At 40.4% G+C, this 19,177-nt stretch overlaps 1 protein-coding gene across 7 annotated transcripts in view; it reads right to left on the bottom strand.

Annotated features, from left to right (window-relative positions):
• Positions 1–19,177, bottom strand: part of ADARB1 (adenosine deaminase RNA specific B1) — a 117,546-nt gene that overhangs the window by 42,698 nt on the left and 55,671 nt on the right. For all 7 annotated transcript variants that reach the window (XM_081944388.1, XM_081944385.1, XM_081944382.1 and 4 more), the window contains 5 exons: positions 18,709–18,877; positions 12,065–12,213; positions 10,683–10,851; positions 7,309–7,490; positions 1,581–1,759 (listed from right to left, as the gene is read on the bottom strand). In XM_081944388.1, coding sequence (XP_081800514.1) covers positions 1,581–1,759; positions 7,309–7,490; positions 10,683–10,851; positions 12,065–12,213; positions 18,709–18,877 — 848 coding nt within the window. The remainder of the gene's footprint in view (positions 1–1,580; positions 1,760–7,308; positions 7,491–10,682; positions 10,852–12,064; positions 12,214–18,708; positions 18,878–19,177) is intronic.

Genomic DNA, 19,177 nt, shown 5'->3' with positions numbered 1-19,177 from the left:
CCATTTGGATTTAAAACAATCCCATCCTTTTCCAATCAATTATTCATTTCTGTTTCATGGTTCATTTCCCTTTAGTGAGAGCTGTTGAAAGCAGAGCAATCCGCCAAAGGTTATTTGAATTACACTCAGCAGGGTGAAAACTGGTTAAGGGAAGTGCACTTCATCTCGCAGCCCATTCTTTTCCTAAAGAGAAAGGGCCCATGGGGCTACAGCCATGCCCAGCCATGCAGAGACAGGTGCTTTTGATCTAGGTAAATCAGTATAATGGAGATAGAAAACTTTTTTCTCCTAAGGTATTTTTGTGGATTTTTAAAATTAGGTTTCTTTAAATAGACATGTTAAGTGCTCATAATACTTTGCAGTAGTCACCTTCTTTGTTTTAAATAAGTTTTCTCTGCTATTTATTCTTGTCTTTTTATTTTTCTCAATTCTATAGAATAATGGAAAGAAGTTATGTCAAAGGCTCTTGTCCTTTAGTTAAGATAACTTTTCCAAATAATGAAAATAGAATTTAATTTGGGAGAGAAGCTGGCAAGAAAAATTCTGAGCTCAAAAGAGGGTTAAATCTGGCCAGGGGATGTTAAATAAAACATTCCAGAAAAAATTATCCCAATTCAACCTTATGGGAGAGATGGCTGTTCAAAATGTTACCGGCTGTTCATTCTAAGCTCTCCTGCCTCCTACATGACCCAGAGGGGCTATACATAGTCTGCCCTGTACATAAACATGAACAGGGAGAAAAAACCACAATGGAAGAACAGAAACACCCATATAGACCCAACACACATACATTTGTTACAAAGGATAATAGTCACTGCCGGTGAAGAGGTTGGAAACCATTTTAGAAGCCATGCGCCAAATGTTTTCTTTTGTTAGTAATTTTTGTAAATATTATTACATTTTGCTAATGGGAGGAAGAGGTAAATTTATATACTTATTAGAAATGAATATGTGAAGATTAGAATTCCCCAGTGGTCAGTATCAACTGCCAAGGATCCACAGGACTAACAAAGGAGTCAATTTTATTAGTAGTAGTGTTACTATTAGTATTGGTGCACTATTTGTTAAAGTAGTATTTATGAAATTATTTTCATATAATAAATATCTAGGAGCCGATGTACAAGTTCAAACTTCATAAAGAGTTTGAGGATTTTTGATGTAGACTTTTTCCTAGATCATTTAAGCCAAATTCTTAACATGGCAGCTATAAGCAAAGCTTTTCCTATCCTATTCTATGAGATAAATAGGAGATAAGAAAAGGAATTTACAACATGGATAGGAAAATTGTGGCTCTGCACATGTTGTCACATGCAAATTTCCCACTTTTCTTATAATTGATGAGTCTGGTTGGGGCTTCTGGAAGTTTAGTTCAGCAATATCTGAATAACAAGTAATTCCCTATCAAAGAAACCAATCTCAGTTCTATATCCCAGGTTGTTCTTGGAGCAGCAGCAACTATAAATTCATATTTGATGTTCATCAGAGTTCATACCTTGAAAACATTCAGCCTCAGAGATAAAATCAGAAAGTAAGTCCAATAGCCATAAAGTAACACTGGACTGTCTATTTTGGAAACCTACCTTTGTATAAACACGCATCCAGCGAGTATATAGTGCATGCTTACAAAGACGAGATGCACGACCAAGCTCATCCTTGCCTGTTGTAGCATTAATAACTTCCAGCCCAGCATCCCCAACTGTCCAGTTCACACTGAAATTAGGTGCTTTTCCTGGCTGACGGGCCTCAGCATTGCTAATACCTGAAATAATCAAATAAAAATATTAGTACCTGGTAGAAAATATTAGGGCAATACCAAATAGATTGTAGATCTGTTTTAAAGATGAAATCATTTCCAATACTTAATAAAAGCTAGTATATAAGATCACGCACATGGGCACAAAAGCAATGATAATTTGTTGCTCTTCTATTAACTATGCTTTCAGTTTACACTGTATTTTTCGCTCTATAAGACGCACCCCAGCCCCGCCAACCTGCTGGCCCCCACCTTTTTGCCTCTCCCTCCCAGCAATTTGCCTCCTTGCAGCAAACAGCCTGGTCAGCTTCAGCACAGCCTAATTTAGCACAAACAGCTGATTGGTGGTTGGATTGGTCTCCTGGAATACCACTGATCAGCTGTTTCAGGCTGCATGGATTGCAGCCGCCATCATTACCATTGCTGTCGCCACCTATTGCTGCCTCAGCATGACCCATTTTCAGCCTCAGTGAGTTCTGTTTTCGCCCCATTCCAGGAGGCAGGGATTGCTGCTGCTGCCACCTATTGCCGCTGAATGGCAGCAACGGCGATCTCCGCAGCCTGGAACAGCTGACTGGCGGTGTTCCAGGAGGCCGATCCAGCCGTCAATTAGCTGCTCATGCTAAATCAGGCTGTGCTGAAGCTGACCAGGCTATTTGCAGCAAGGAGGCAAATTGCTGGGAGGCAGAGGCAGATTTTTTTCCCCTCCCAAAAAGCTAGGTGCATCTTATATTCCGGAGTGTCTTATAGTGCGAAAAATTTGGTATATATATTAGGAGAAAAAAAGTACACGATCACTTTCCAGAATAGGTTAAATGTATTTACTGCAATAAATATTTCTTTTTTCTGGTGCTAACAATTTACAATTGCAATCTCCAGCATGTAATGGTCTTTTATTTATATATTCCTAATCAATCCACAAAATATTTTCTTAAATGATAATAATTTGATTTGTATTTATTTGATTCAGTAAAGCTTAATGCTAGAAAAAATGGATATAAATCTGCCCTTTAATTCTCTTTTATGGGGGGAGGGGGTTTCATATAAATTAAGCACCAGTGTGCAAAAGCCAGATAAGTTATCAAGAATATATAAAGGTATTTCAAATGAATGTTGGAAATGCAAATTTAAAGAAGGGACTTTCTATCATTTATGGTGGACCTGTGATAAAGAAAAGAAATATTGGAGTAGGATTCATATTCTAGTACAGAATATTCTCAAAGTGAATATAAAGATAAAACTGGAAAGTTTTCTTTTGGGTTTAATGGAAAAAGACTTGGAAATTTCTTTTTGAACTTGGATCTTATGTATGTTCATGGCAGCAAGTTTACTTTATGCATAAAAATGGAAGGACACAGATTAACAACCCGCAGTCGGTTGGGAGACCGTGGGTGCTGGTTACACCCGGTCGCTTGTACCAACCCCCGCGTTCTAGGTGGTCAGGATTTGCAGGCCCAGGGCCTGAGGCTGCTGTTATGCAATGCGAGGTCCGTTATCAATAAGGCCCCCCTCATTCATGATCTAATTTTGGAGGGGGAGCCGGACCTCGCGGGAATAACGGAAACCTGGTTGGGCCACGAGGGAGGGTTACCCCTCGTGGAAATGTGCCCACCAGGTTACCAAGCATTTCACCAGCCCTGGGGCCGGGGAAGGGGCGGTGGGGTAGCAGTGATTATCTGGGAGGACTTAGAGCCGAGGGAGTCCACTGTGCCACAGACGTCCGGATGTGAATCCCTTGTTGTGAAATGGGGCCCTGGGAGGCAGTTGGGCCTGCTGATAGTATACCTGGCTCCCCGCCATACATCAGCGACCCTGCCTGAGCTCCTCGAGCTAATCTCATCGGTGGCGGTTGAGACCCCCAAACTTTTAGTAATGGGGGATTTTAACCTGCCGTCAGTGGGAGAAGCATCAGAGGGGGTTCGGGAGTTCATGGCTTCCATGACAGCCATGGACCTGACTCAAATGATTCAGGGCCCGACACACGAGGGAGGTCACACCTTGGACCTCGTTTTTGTCTCTCGCCAGTGGTTGAGTGATCTGGGAGGAGTGAATTTAAACATCACTCCTCTATCATGGTCAGATCACTCACTCCTCCGACTTGACTTCCCTGGTGCTACCCCTCGCTGCGGGGAGGCGGAACCGGAAAACACTAGATGGTTCCGCCCCAGGCGCTTGATGGAACCAGACAGGTTCCAGACGGAGCTTGGGCCACCTCCTGCAGCCCTGACCCGCCCTCGGGTAGAGGACCTGGTGGCCGCGTGGAATAATGCGACTACCGGGGCCTTGAACCGGGTGGCGCCTTTGCGGCCTCTCCGACGGCAACGATCCACCCTGGCTCCTTGGTTCACCGAGGAGCTAAGGGTGATGAAGCGCCGCAAGAGATGCCTAGAGAGTCGTTGGAGATCCTCCCGATCCGAATTGGACCGAGCACAGGTACGAGCCCATTTAAGGACGTACCTAGTGGCATTGAGAACGGCCAAACGTCGATATTGTGCCGCTCTCATTGCATCCGCAGAGAACCGCCCTGCCGCCCTGTTTCGGGTGTCCCGCTCCCTTCTGTTTCAGAGGCCGCGGGAGGCCCCTCTACAGGGTAGAGCAGAGGAGTTTGGGAAATATCTGCTGGATAAAGTCGCTCAAATCCGGAAGGATTGGGTCCCCTTCAGTGGCCCAGTCGAGACGCCAGTGGCGAGTCTTGAGAAACCTTTTTGGGAGGAGTTTGACTTGGTTGCCATCGAGGATTTGGACAGATTGCGTGGACGACTGCGACCTACCACATGTTTGCTGGACCCGTGTCCCTCCTGGCTTGTACTGGCTTCCTGGGAGGTTACACGCGACTGGCTCCTGGGCCTAGTGAACGCTTCGTTGGGTGAGGGGTCTCTCCCGGTCGCCTTGAAAGAGGCGGTGGTGAGACCCTTGCTCAAGAAGCCTTCCCTAGACCCTACGGAGCTGGCCAATTATCGTCCTGTCTCCAACCTTCCCTTTTTGGCGAAGGTTGTAGAGAGTGTGGTGGCTTCTCAGTTCCCACGACATCTGGAGGAGAATGATTATCTAGACCCGCGCCAGTCCGGCTTTCGCCCTGGGTACAGCACTGAGACGGCCTTGGTCGCGTTGGTAGACGATCTCTGGAGGGCCAGAGATAGGGGTTGCTCCTCTATCCTGGTCCTATTAGACCTCTCGGCGGCTTTTGATACCATCGACCATGGTATCCTGTTGCACCGACTGGAGGGGTTGGGGGTCCGGGGCACCGTTTTGTGGTGGTTCGGCTCCTACCTCTCCGGCCGGACGCAACGTGTGTTGGCAGGGGGGCAGAGGTCGACCCTAAGCCCCCTTACTTGTGGGGTGCCACAGGGGTCGGTCCTCTCGCCGCTCCTGTTCAACACATACATGAAGCCGCTGGGTGAGATCATCCGTGGTTTCGGGGTGGGATATCATCTGTACGCTGATGATACTCAGCTGTACATTTCCACCCCGAACCACCCCAACGAGGCCATCGAAGTGATGTCCCGGTGTGTGGAAGCCGTACGGGTCTGGATGGATGACAACCGACTCAGGCTCAAGCCTTCCAAGACGGAGTGGCTGGGGGTTCCGGCCCCCCGGTTCAACCAGATAATTCCATCTCTGGCCATTGGGGGCATTCAACTTGCCCCCGTGGAGCGGGCGCGCAATTTGGGCGTCCTCCTGGATGCCAGGCTGTCCATGGATGAACATGTGACAGCCGTGGCCAGGGGGGCGTTCCACCAGGTTCGCCTGGTGCGCCAATTGCGCCCCCTATTGGACCGGGACGCCTTACGCACAGTCACCCATGCGCTGGTGACGTCTCGCCTGGACTACTGTAACGCTCTCTACATGGGGCTCCCCTTGAAATGCACTCGGAGACTGCAGTTGGTCCAGAATGCGGCCGCGCGGGTGATTATGGGGAGTACCAAGTACTCCCATGTGACACCTCTCCTGCGCGAGCTGCACTGGCTTCCTGTGGTCTATCGAGTGCGTTTCAAGGTTTTGATTACGATCTTTAAAGCGCTCCATGGCTCAGGACCTAGTTACCTGCGGGATCGTATTCTGCCCCATACATCCCTACGACCCATCCGCTCGCACAGAGAGGGACTTCTCCAGGTGCCGTCTACCAGACAGTGCCATGGGGCGGCGCCTAGGAGCAGAGCCTTCTCTGTGGCGGGCCCAGCCCTGTGGAATGACCTCCCCCCGGATATTAGGACTACTACTGACCTCCGCTCCTTCCGTGTCAAGCTCAAGACCCACCTTTTCCAAATAGCTGGCCTGGCTCGACCATAACTTAGTAACGCTCCTGATGGGTTTTTTAATTTGGTAATTTTATTAGGGGATTTTAAATTGTATTTTTAACTGTCTTTCACTTAAGTCCATCCTCCTCCATGCACATATGTATATGTCTCTGTTCTTTTGTATATATGTTTGTCTTATGTGTATTTTTTATCTGTTTGATTGTACGCCGCCCCGAGTCCTTCGGGAGAGGGTTGCGGCTAATCAAATAAAATTATTATTATTATTATTATTAATCCCCACAATAGATAAATGGTTGCAAAAGCTGGTGGAATTAGAAGAGATGGCTAAATTGACTGCTTTGATAAAAGAAAAGAAAAACACAAGTATTTTTGTTTCTTTTTGGAAACCACTTCTGCACTTTGTGTTTGAGTTGGGAAAAAATGAAATTTTGATTTTGGGTTTTACTGATTAGATAGATTGGTTGTTATAGAAATGGCTAGTTTATACTGCTTTGTAAAAATAAGAAGTTGAATTTGATGTTACTAGCTTTCCCCCCTATTTTCTACCCTTTTCTCTTCCCTTTTCCCTCCCATATTTTCCTATTATTTGCTTTTGTATTTTTGTAATTTATATTGTAAACTAATAAAAAGGATTTTTTTTTAAAAAAAAAAGACTTATGGTGGAATTTTATCTAATGTGTAATTGGTTCTTTGGAGAAAGCTTTTTTATATAATACAGGAATTTATACAGCTTGCATAAGTACTAGAATACTTAAATAGGCTTCTTAGGTCTCCTGGTATTAAAGTATCAACATTTTATTTTTCTTCTTTAACAAAAATCAATCCCTAGCAGTCTCTTTGCTCACTTTTCACTATGTTCTTCAGTTATTCTAAAACAAACCATGAAATTATTCACAATGTGTGGCTCTGTGCTCAGTTACTAAATTATTTAAAACTTGTGAGCAAAGAGACTGCTAGGGATTGATTTTTGTTAAAGAAGAAAAATAAAATGTTGATACTTTAATACCAGGAGACCTAAGAAGCCTATTTAAGTATTTAAGTATTCTAGCAACATTCCTTTAATAAGGAATAGATGTTTGTAGTCATGTGCAAAAATAATAGGAGGCTTCCTCATGCCCATCAATTCCACGTTTATCCCCAGTTTTGTACTAAACCATAGTCAATAGCAACAGTCTAGTTGATTCCAAGCTCTTGGAATATATTTACCATTTATTAAAGTTTTTGTGTTAGTTGCAATATTTTGAAAAAACGGACAGCATTAGGAGAGATTCAATTTTTCTTTCATTTCATGCTTACCACTGAGTAAAGGTCTGTTAAGTACGCAGGGAGATGGTAGATCTTCTATCTCTGCTATCCGCTGGTATGCTGCCCTGGACAAATGATCTCCATGATACAAACTTCCCAAGATAATGCTTGAGAGGTATATTGGCTCTACAAAGAGGCTAAGTAAAGCTCCTTGAATACCAAGTACATTCCACCTAAAGGAAAACAAGTAACATTATCTTTTATCATGTCAGCACTCAACAATGCTAATACAGTAGGCATGTGAAGCAAGTTTTTGTGTATGATTGTCTCTTGAGATTCACCCTTCTATTTCATTATATTTTTCAGCTTTTGCTAATTTGTTGCCAGTAATGAGTGAAAACATTAGTCTTCATAGCAAAATACCACTCACACAATAGATTTCCTAGAACTCTATGGAACATAATCCAGTTTATATGACTGCGAAGATAAAAGAAATCCTTTTATTTCCTGACAGTTGCTATCCCTAATTAATTGCCCTATCTTGGTCAAAAGAAAAGAGAATATCTCTCACACCCAGTATGAGTAATTTTTAAGATTCTCAAGTCACAACCTGACTCTGCTGTTAGCGCACTACACTTACTGGAGCTGTGCAGAGCACTCAGTAGTCAAGCTATGTTGAACAAGCATCGATTTTTGAGGGCTGAGGATATTAACAAAGTACTTGATCATGTTTATTTGTCTGACTATTGCCCTTTCTGGCTTATTAAGTGGGATAATGGGGAACGACCTGCTGCATCCATGTTGTTGTAAATTCCTCTTTTATGGCACCTTAAACTGTGAAATTTACCATAAACCTAATATACTGGCACCATTTGATATCATTGATCAAAATATTTTTCTGTATAGGATATCGGAGTTGGGAAATGTGGGAACTGTAGTTGAATAGTTCTATCAGTATTTGGATAGGTGATTTCAGGAGACTATTACTTTGCTCAGGAAGATTATCCTATGGCAATCCTTAGTGTTCCTTTTACCTCCCATGCTTTTTAACATCTTTATTGAAAGAAGCTATCTAGAGTTATCAAATATGAATCACTTTGAATGTCATCTTTTCTTTTGGTATAATTAATTTTTAACTCGCATCATAGGCTGATGGACTGCATGAGGCTTATAAACTGGAGTCTTGAATCAAGATGAAGATACTGTTTTTAACTGGGTCAGCCATCTAGCTAAATGGTGTTTAACCATTGACCTCTGTCTGAACTGGGCCTTGAAACACCAGCAAGCAATGAAATTGAAGAAATGCTGGCATAATAACTGGTCCTACAATTGTATACTACATTGATTTAGAATAAAGAAAAAGTATTTTACAGAGGTTTCATTTCAATAGCTGCCAAAAGCTTTAAACCCAAGATAATTTTTTTACATGTAACATGTGATATAGCATCCACAGATAAATATTTATGGTAGCTTAATATGCATTCCAAAAGGGACGCAGTGGCTCAGTGGCTAAGACGCTGAGCTTGTCAAACAGAAAGGTCGGCAGTTCAAATCCCTAGCACCATGTAATGGAGTGAGCTCCGGTTACTTGAGCCAGCTTCTGCCAATCTAGCAGTTTGAAAGCATGTAAAAATGCAAGTAGAAAAATGGGAACCACCTTTGGTGGGAAGGTAACAGCGTTCCATGTACCTTTGGCATTTAGTCATGCCAGCCACATGACCACAGAGATGTCGTCACATAGCACTGACTCTTCGGCTTTAAAACGGGAGATGAACCCCACCCCCTAGAGTCGGGAACAACTAGCACATATGTGCGAGGGAAACCTTTACCTTTACCTAATATGCACCGCAATAAAACTTGAAAGGACTCCAGATTTATTCATATTAGCCAAATAAAATTAAAAGCAGTTGAACTATTCTGAGTAGTATACTCAAGTTGGGAAATGCAGAATTGATTTTTATACATATTGAGTAGCATATGCTTTTAACATTTTCTTCCATATGTCTTGTGATACAATTCTGATTGACTTGTTTAAGTTTAAAGAAGGTTCAAAAAAGTAGGAGGGCTGTAATTTTGTGAAACTTATGCTTTGTATGAAAGTCTCATTTTAGAATTTCCAATTTAATAAGACTGAAGTATGATTAGGTATTTTGTGTTAAAATACACTTCAAATCATTTTTTTAAAATCACGTATCATTGAAAAATATTGCAGTCATTAAATATCGCTTTACAAACATATAATCTGAGTGAATATCATATATCAATTGATTTATAAGGAATAATATTTGGTAAAAGAAATGCATGAGTAAATAAACATTCTTCTTCTGGAAGTAAGTGATATTTCCAACTTAAAGCCCTTAACAGACAGGAAAGTATCAGTGGTGGGTTCTGGATCCCGTTGTAACTGGCCCAGCGTCCTCCACATGAACGTGCCCAGTGTGCACACGCACATGTGTCTTACCTTCCAGCAATGCCTCTGCAAGCCTCTGCAATGCTCCAGCTGTTCGGCAGAGCGTCATGCAAGCGCTTTATGCGCCATGCACATGCGTGGAAGCACCGAAGGGTTTAAAGGACAGGTATGGAGCTCGGGGGGGGCGGGCGGGCCCTCTGGAGCACTGTACCAGAACGGTACCTGGTGCTCTGGGCAGGGTCCGGTATGCTCGTACCGGGGCATACCGCCTGTAACTACCAGTTTTTGGCTCGGGTGCCGAAAGCCCACAGCTATAATTCAATCCTTTCGTGCATGCAGGCATGACCCCCCTGCCCTCCTGAAACCTGGGGAGGGCAAAAATGGCCTCCCCCGGCCCTCCAAAGGCCAAAAATCAGCTGGCTGGCACGCACATGCGCGCTGCAGCTGACCTAGGGCAACTGCTTGCATGCCCTCAGCTGTGGCACGCGTGCCATATGTTCGCCATCACAGGTATATACTATATCTCTTTTTGTCAATGTTGTCCTATATTTTTCTCTGAAAAGTTAATATAAGCTATCCCAGACCAGCTATAATTTATGAGAAGCAATAGAATGAATTTGTCAGAGATTTGTCAGCTGCCTTAATCTCTTTTAGATAGATAAGCAAGAGAGGACTCCATCGGTATCAAAAGATGCCAATTCCTGTGAGGTGAGGGGGTGATGACCCAAGTCATGCATTGTGTACCCATGAGCTGCAGAAGGGCTGGATAAGGCTGTATGCAATTACTGACAATCACAAAAAATCTGTGGGATCATTTTGCTTTTTAAAAAGGAAGTATAGTAACAAGTAAAAGTATAATAGTATTCCTCCAGGAGACTTAAAATACCAATGTTACTTTCAAAATTCTCTCAAAATGAAATAGGGTTGAAAACTGACAGTGTCCCTCCTATGTCCCTGAGCCACAAAATGCTGTTCACCCCAAATTGAAATATCTCATTGTAAAAAGGTAGCTTACCTAGCTATCTTATCACTGCAAGACATAGTAAGTAACCTCTCTCCCTGAAGAACTCCATCCCATGTCTGGATTGTAGATGTAGAACGGACAGGGATCGTTCCTTCCCCAGATTCAATTTTTGTCCGTAGCTGACCTCTTGCTTTCCGGTTTGGGTGTCTGTCTCCTTGATCTGAATCATGCAAGCCACCATAGTTACAAAACAAAGCAGCATATATATATATAATGCCCTAGTCAACAAATGAGCCCCATCCACCACCCAGGCCGTTACAACACAAAACAACAACGAACACACAGCCAGCACCAATCAGCACCAATTTACCAATCATGATACAACCACACAACCAATCATTCTACTTACTGAAACAAAGCCAGTACTCCAACCCCCCCCCCCCAAGATTTATAGAAAGACGGCAGCTCCGACTATGCTTTAAGCCCAAAACCCAGCCTGAAGATGGCGAGTGAGACCTCGCCGAAATGTTGCCAAGACAATCTCAATCTTACATGGGAAAAGACCCGAATACAAGACCAGCATAACTACACCCGTGAAAATCTACTAATACACACACACACACACACACACACTCACATATATACTTATTACTTATTTTATTTATATGGCACCTTTCATATTTTTATAAACAACTCAAGGTGGCAAGCATACTTGATATTTTTTCCAAACAACCATCTTGTGAGGCGAGGTGATCTGAGAGAGAGTGACTAGCCCAAATTCACCCAGTGGGTTTTCATGCCAGAGGGGGACTAGAACTCACAGTCTCCCAGTTTCTAGCCTGCTACCTTAACCACTAGACCGATAATATTAAGCATTATTTTTATTTCTTATTTCAGCCAGGGAAGTTACAGAACAGAAAAACAACACAAAATATAGTGCAATTAGAAAAGTTATCATGTGCAATAATAATTTTACACAACGTTTTACGTACACAGAATTGATAATATTATCTAGTCTTCATTGTTACTGTGGCATTTCATGCATTCAAGAAACCTTAGGATTTTTTCAAATTACCTATAACTTACATATTCCAATGCAATTTACATACATAATTAAAGCCACAATAAATATGCTGTTGTAGGAATGAATGGATTGCACATTATTACTATTCTTTACAATTGCTCCATACAATCAAATAAATAAAATAAATAAATTCTACACAGAAGTAAATTGTTGTGTATTTTGCATGAGTGTTGAATAATTACAATGAAGTCATAGATTAATTCAGAAACATATTTTTGTATGAAAGGGCCAAAAGTGGTGCAGGTTTTTTGTACTGTTCTGTTTTATATGACGGGACTTAGTTGATTTTGATTTTAGAAACTAGAAGAACTCTCTTTCACTTTATCAAAATAATCTCCACTGTTTATACCTTCTTGGGCAGCTTCATGTGGTGAAAAAATCCGAGCATCACCACAAGGGGAGGTGCTAATATAGAGATGAAACTGCACATTTTCATCCAATTTAAAGCCACCTTGTTCTGACTTGATAAAAATAGATTTTTGCTGGTCTTCCTTATTGCTGAAATAAAGAGAGAAAATATTATTCAGGTTGCATGGAAGTACATACTGTACATCAAACAAAACCTAAAATTTAGCATAACTAGATCAAATATGTTATGGTATTATCATATTTATTATAATAAATCAAAGGGACTACTGAGAGAATTGCCAATAGAAGTAAATTATTCTGCAGATAATTAGGATTTTTTGCTTAAGTAATTGAGCAGCAAACTCTACATTCAATCATGGATTATATCAAAGGAAATTACAAACAGCTGTTGTTCACTTACAACTTAGAAAAAACTATAAACAAGTGGCTGAAATGGAGCCTCTGAAACCAATCAAAGAAAAATCAGAAAGAACATTGACTCATAAAGTTCATGACCAATGTCTATAAATTTCTCTTAAAACACCGAATCCACTACTTACTTCCAATTAGCAAAGTGCAGAAGCACTCTTATGTCAGAGCCTTGTAAGGCTCAATCCTAGAGACAACACAAGTCCAATCGAGTGCAATTATTCATTTGGACAGAATCTTGCCAAACTAAAACTATAATTTCTAACCTACTAGATATATCTTGAGTGATTCTAGGATGTGGTTACCCTGATTCTCTTCCCCATCCATTTTGGGATTGTGGCATCTCTGGGAAAGCTCTGTGTTGCTTTTTGTGAGATGGGACAAAAATTTGAAATAAATAAAGTTATATGATATTATTTATACAGATTAAAGATCAAGATGGCTAAAAATAAAAGGAAGAAATACAACAGTTGAGTTATTTGATGAAGGTTAAAATAGATACATTGTTTATCTCTGGTAGCCCCTAGTGGACTTTTGTTAACATCCAGTAATCAACTATGGATCTTCTTCGGGCCGTCTAAAAGGGATGGTCCCCTTCCACAGAGCTATTAAATATATACAACTCCAAGCATGGAGACATAGGTCCAACATGTAAACCTGCCCAGTTGGATTTTGTATCCTTAAATCAGAATTGAAATGACCAGGTTTTATAAATTAGTTTATAGACAAAGAGGTGGGATATGGGAAAATAATTTGTTGTATTTTAAGAGAAGATGGTAAGTTACTAAAATTGTTTATACTGGGATGGAGAGAGAAGTCATTTCTTTATATATTTATTTTTTTCTTCTTTATTATATTCTTAATTTTTTTTCCTTATATACTATTTTTATTTCTTTATTGTGTCTTCCATTTTTTCTTTTGATTCTTTTATTTTAGTTTGAATTTAGTTTGCATTTTTATTGTTGTAATTGTAGGAGGTAACAGAGGTGTAACCATCTTATAACTTCCTACTTTAATGTTTACCAATATCAATAATAATAATTTATACTACACCAATATATCATTTTGATGTGCATTTTAGCCTTTTATTCATAATTAAATCTGCACTACCACTTCCATTAGGAAATTCATCAATTTTATTCGACAAAATTAGATGCTCCTTCATTCAGATTTTTTATTTACTTCCCATCCCCCACAACATAAATAAATTGCCTTTCTTCCATTCACCTCCCTGATGATTTATTTTTTCTCTTACATTCCAGGTCACAATGTTCCACATGCCTTACTAATCATCAGACAACCACATCAATATTGACTTCTGCATAATCATTGTGCATGCATGACTATGTTTTAATCAAAGTGTTTTTAGTAAATTCACGAAAGTGTACACTAGAGTAGTGATGGCAAACCTTTTCGGCCCTGAGTGCCCAAACTGGAATGCACGTGCATATGTACGTGCTGGAGCACTGGAAACTTGAAGACCAGCTGGCCGGTGTGCATTTTTGGGCCGTTTTTCAGCCCATTTTCAGGCCACTTTTAGGGTCACTTTTCAGCCTTAAAATGGCCTGAAAACAGCCCAAAAATGGCCTGCTTTTGGGGCGTTTTTCGGTGCTCCACTGCCTGTGAAGAGCAGCTGGTGCCCGCATGCATGCCCACAGAGAGAGCTCTGTGTGCCACCTCTGGCACAAGTGCCATAAGTTTGCCATCACAGCACTAGAGAATCACAAAATGCACCACATGTATCATTTCATATTAATGATAAGGATGTAATAATGTCTATTGGGGGGGGGGGGACACATTTCGGCCAGTATGCCGCAAGCATGTTCTCACTATTCAATTTAAGCCAGACTATCTTGCAAGCCAACAGGTTCTTGCTTGCATGCATCAAGTAGGAGATATATGCAACATATAGTATTGAACTTAGATACTTACATTGGACAATTTGGTCCACATGCCTCTGCTGCTTCCATTGTTTCCCCTTAACATTTCTCTCAACAAAAAGAAACTTATAATATACATTGAGCTAGCATAGCTTGACTGGTCTAAAGGTATCCAGTGAGCTTCTGTGGCTGAGAGTGGACTTGAACCTGGCTTTCCTCAGAGCTAATGCCAATTCTAACTTTAATTATTATGCCACAGTAGCTCTGATTTCTATAGTAGGCTTTAAAAGACTTGTGGTTCTTATGCAATAATTTTTATAGGTAATTGAAGTAAATTGGTAAAACTGGTATTAGTTCTTTATGTGACCTATAGATTAATTTGAATTTCCTTTATATCAATGAAAGGCCACATTAAATAATGAGAAATTCAGAATATGCTGTTTATAATGTAATTTTCTGTTTATAACAATTCTCTCCCTCTCCATTGTTATTATGATTAAGTTTGAAGTAAATTTCTTTAATACTGTTGAATATATTCATACTTTCCTTTAATTTGTTTAGTACAATAACACTATAAATAAAGAAAATTAAGAACAAATAATCTGTTTTTGGTTATTTTACATTCAATTTGCTTAAACCTAAGTTTCTGTTTAACCCAATGTTAAAATCTTTCTATGATTGTTCCAGTAGCTTAAGAAAATTTTATGTCAGTTTTGCCGCTGTCTCTATGTCCTATTGACTTATTTGTTTTGGAAATGTAAATGAAGACAATAAATAAAAATGTATTTTCAGTGTAGTACATATCCAGAAAGATATTAATTTTATAATATGCATTACCAATCTTAATTCTCAAAAATTCTTCATGAGGAGTTCTGCAAAATAAATTCAGCAAGAAAACTTCGTCTTCGTCAAGCACAAAAGACTTTCATCTCATATGTGAAAATCAGGGGAAAACTTTAGCATAAAAAGTCTTAACCACCTTGTGGAAACTGGGGCCAAATAGATATCTACTTACAATAGATGTAAGTTCAACAACCAAAGACTATCCTTTACCTTTACCTTTTACCTTTTATTTCGATTTTTATACCGCCCCCTCTCCCCAAAGGTGTACAGTCAAGTGAAATAGATAAAATAGACTACAAACATGGAAACATAAAAACATAGAAGAGGAGGCAATACAACACTGTACAGGTAAAGCAGATAAAAAACAGTATATAAACAATCCTAAAAAATACCCAATTAAAATTACCCAGTTAAAAATATATCTGCCAAGAGGTATAATGAGGTTATGAATGGTCCAGGCCGGCTAAACGGAACAGGTGAGTCTTCAGTTTTCGTCGAAAGGAGAGAAAGTCGGTGGTGGTTCTGATATCGGGGGGGAGGTCATTCCAGAGGGTTGGGCCCATCACAGAGAAGGCTCTACTCCTAGGTGTCGCCCGTTGGCACTGCCTAGTGGACGGCACCCGGAGGAGCCCCTCCCTGTGAGAGCGAATCGGTCGCAGGGAAGTGTGTGGTAGGATGTGATCCCGCATCAACTGGTGATACTACAAAAGTGTTCTATCCCGTGATTCCAATGAATATGCAGACACAGGCTTGGCTGTCTGCCACGACTAATTACATAAATAAAGCCACCCCTTGGCTAGGAGCCTAGAAAGTTATCTTCAAGAACCCAAGATTAAACTTACAGAATGCTTTCTCAACAGCTCGTATAATGGACTGTTGTTTCCTGCAAAGATTTCCCTCCCGTCGCTCCACCTATGAACTCTTTGGGAAGGGCCACACCCTTAGCCAGCTGTCCTTACTTCCTTCTATGACGTCTTCTCCACAGCTGTTCCTTTCTCCTATCAATTCTAGCATACGCAATCAGGGACAACCTCCCTCTGTTCCTCCTCACTGCTCCCTGACTCAGATGCCACCTGGTGGCCAACAGGCCTCTCTAGTTCCTGCTCTGATCCAAACACCCTCCAGAATCATCCTCATCTTCCAGAGCAGTCCCACAATGGTCTGAGCTGTCAGAGTCCACCAACAGCTCAGTCGGCCGCTGCTGGGCCACAACAGAAAGAGACATTATTTTCTCTATAACAATGTTTTGTAAAGTGTGGTCCTAGCATCAAAATTATTTAGAAGATAGAAAATTGAGGTGGATGGACTTTGAAGATCTTCTTGTCTAACCCCATAGTCCAACCCTATAGTCCAAGCTATACCATTTCAGACCATTTGTCATATAGCTATGACAAATGTCACCCTATATTGAAAAATAATGTTATATTAAAGCTTCTAGGCTGTTACAGATAGAAAATTTTCCCCTTGGGGATTTAAGATGACAGATATTAATGTTCTTATTTCCTCAGAAGACAAGTGATCATACAATTCACTTCAAAATATTTCAGACACTTTAATATATGATTGGAATAGTTTTAAAAATTAATTGCAACATCTCAAGAAGAAACACATGAAGCAATCTCAAAATTCCAACCAACATTTACCAATGGAGCCTTGTCAATTTATGACTGCTGGTGTATATTTCAGTTCCTGCATATGTTTTTACTTCAGCCATTCATTCAGTATGGCTCCTCTATATTATGAATCATTTTAAAATAATGGGGACTATTTTTATATAATGACTTTTATATTCTCTCTATCTATAGCTATATATATACTTATATACATATATAACTATTAAAATGTTATTCTACTACAAATAATGCATTCAATAGTTTCCTAGAATGTCCATATAATTATGCATTATAGACAGAAAATCTCTTGAGAAGAGCCTCTTGCCATAGTCTGTGCAGAGCATGCATTATTTATTTCATTAAATTGATGCTTTATTTTTTATTTATTGAATCCTATCTTTCAGTTAAATTAGCACTCAGGGCAACTAACAATAGTTACAACCAGAGGTGGCATTCTACCAGTTCGCCCAAACCGGTAGCAGAAATCTTGGGTGGCCCTGTCTACCCACCTCGGCTCTATGGCATCCCATTTAGGCCTTTTTTTTCACAAAAGCACATGCGTGGAAGGCTGAGCGTGTGCTCACATTTGTGAACCGGTAAGGTAGGTAAGTAAATACCACCCCTGGTTACAACATAAACATCTTAAACAGATGTTAACAATTAAAAGTTTAGGGAAAAGATATTACTTCACAAAATCCAGAAAGAGTGAATATAAATCATTTCATAGCTTGGGGGCAACAGAAGAGAAGATTTCCTGCTTGCCAAATAAATGAGCCTCAAATAGTATGGAATGGCATCTCCTTTTGAGGCTTTGTATCTAGTCAAGTCTCACAACAAAAGAGATGTCCTTCAGATAGTCACAGACCAGCCTGCTTGCCAAGGATTTAGGCTTTAAACAGGCTTCAAATGATAGCTTCCATAGTATAATGTGACAGTGCTAAAGTCATGATAAATATGATGACTTCATTATGAAAATCACAATTACCTACACCAGAAGTGTCAAACTTGATTTCATTGAGGGCCACATCAAGGTTGTGTTAGACATTCGGGGAGTGTGGTGGCGTGGCCAGCTCAACATCAGTCGTGTTGGGGGTGCCTGTGGCAGCCCAAGCCCTCTGCCAGCAAAAACTGGCTCCCGAGCTCAGTTTTCGGTTGCGATGGCATCCTGCAGCCCTCTGCCAGCGTAAACGGAGCTCAGTTTTTGCTGGCAGAGGCACCGCAGGCCAGTCCTTTGCTGTCTCCAGGGCGGCCCCACGGGCCAGATCTAAGCACCTCAGGGGGAAGATCCAGGCCCCAGCCCTTGAGTTTGACACCCCTGACCATGTTTCCTAATGTAATGTCCTCCCCCCATTTGGCCTCTTGCAGATACTCATGGCTTTGAAAGTTATACTAAAGTTTTAAAATGTGTCCTATAAGCAACTGGCAATCGTGTACTGATCATTCAGTAACACATTATATTTGTATCTTTACTGATTAGCAGCCAAACTGCTGCATTTTGCACTAACTGCAATTCCCAGAAATTTTAAGCTGTCTTACATAGATACAGCCAAGCATAAATTAATGCTTAAAGATTAAAATTATTTTATAAGTTATTGAAAGACTGAAGACCCCCACACCTTTCTAAGAGCAATCTCCTAAAAATCTATAGAATGCTGCTCTTAAAACTGATAATAACACAAAATGAATTCCTATCTGCATTATCTCAGAGATGGAAAGAAGCATTAATTCAACTGCTATCATCTGAAAATATGAGATCAAACCATTTTTTTCCAGAATTAGGTCTTATGAGGTATATTAGGTTTTCATAAAAATTTATATGAACACAATATTCTGTGATTGATAGAACCTGCCTCTGTAGCATAAAAGTGCTTTGAACTTACCTTAAATGTAGTTCAAGTTGTGTATAAAGAAATTTAAGTAGGCATCTCCGAGCTATAATTTCTGCATGGCAATCATTCAAAGCAAGACCACGGTCACTCATATATTCCCCATTAATACATTTTGTTCCTGTAGAAACACTTATAACCTGAGCGTCTTTCACATCAGTACCTGGAAAATCAGTTTCAGGAGAAAAGACTTATAGAAAGGTTTTGTTCCCTCCAGCCATCTTAAACATGTAGCCTAATGGACACTATCTAATAAAAATAATTTAATAATTATTTATTTAAATAATTAAATTACAAGTGAATTTTCAACTCTAAATAATTCTGAACTTTAAATTAATCACAGATATTTACAGATTAATACATAGACATTTCTGTATGGATTGCCTTTCAAATTCTGGAATCATATTAAACTGAGCAAATTATTAATTTGCATAGTCTGGATTTTATACATTATATTCTCAAA

The sequence above is a fragment of the Natrix helvetica genome (assembly GCF_964273705.1).
Source record: "Natrix helvetica genome assembly, chromosome: 2".
Taxonomy (NCBI): Eukaryota; Metazoa; Chordata; class Lepidosauria; order Squamata; family Natricidae; genus Natrix; species Natrix helvetica.
Note: the sequence above shows the minus strand (reverse complement) of the source record. Positions and strands in the feature narration are given on the sequence as shown.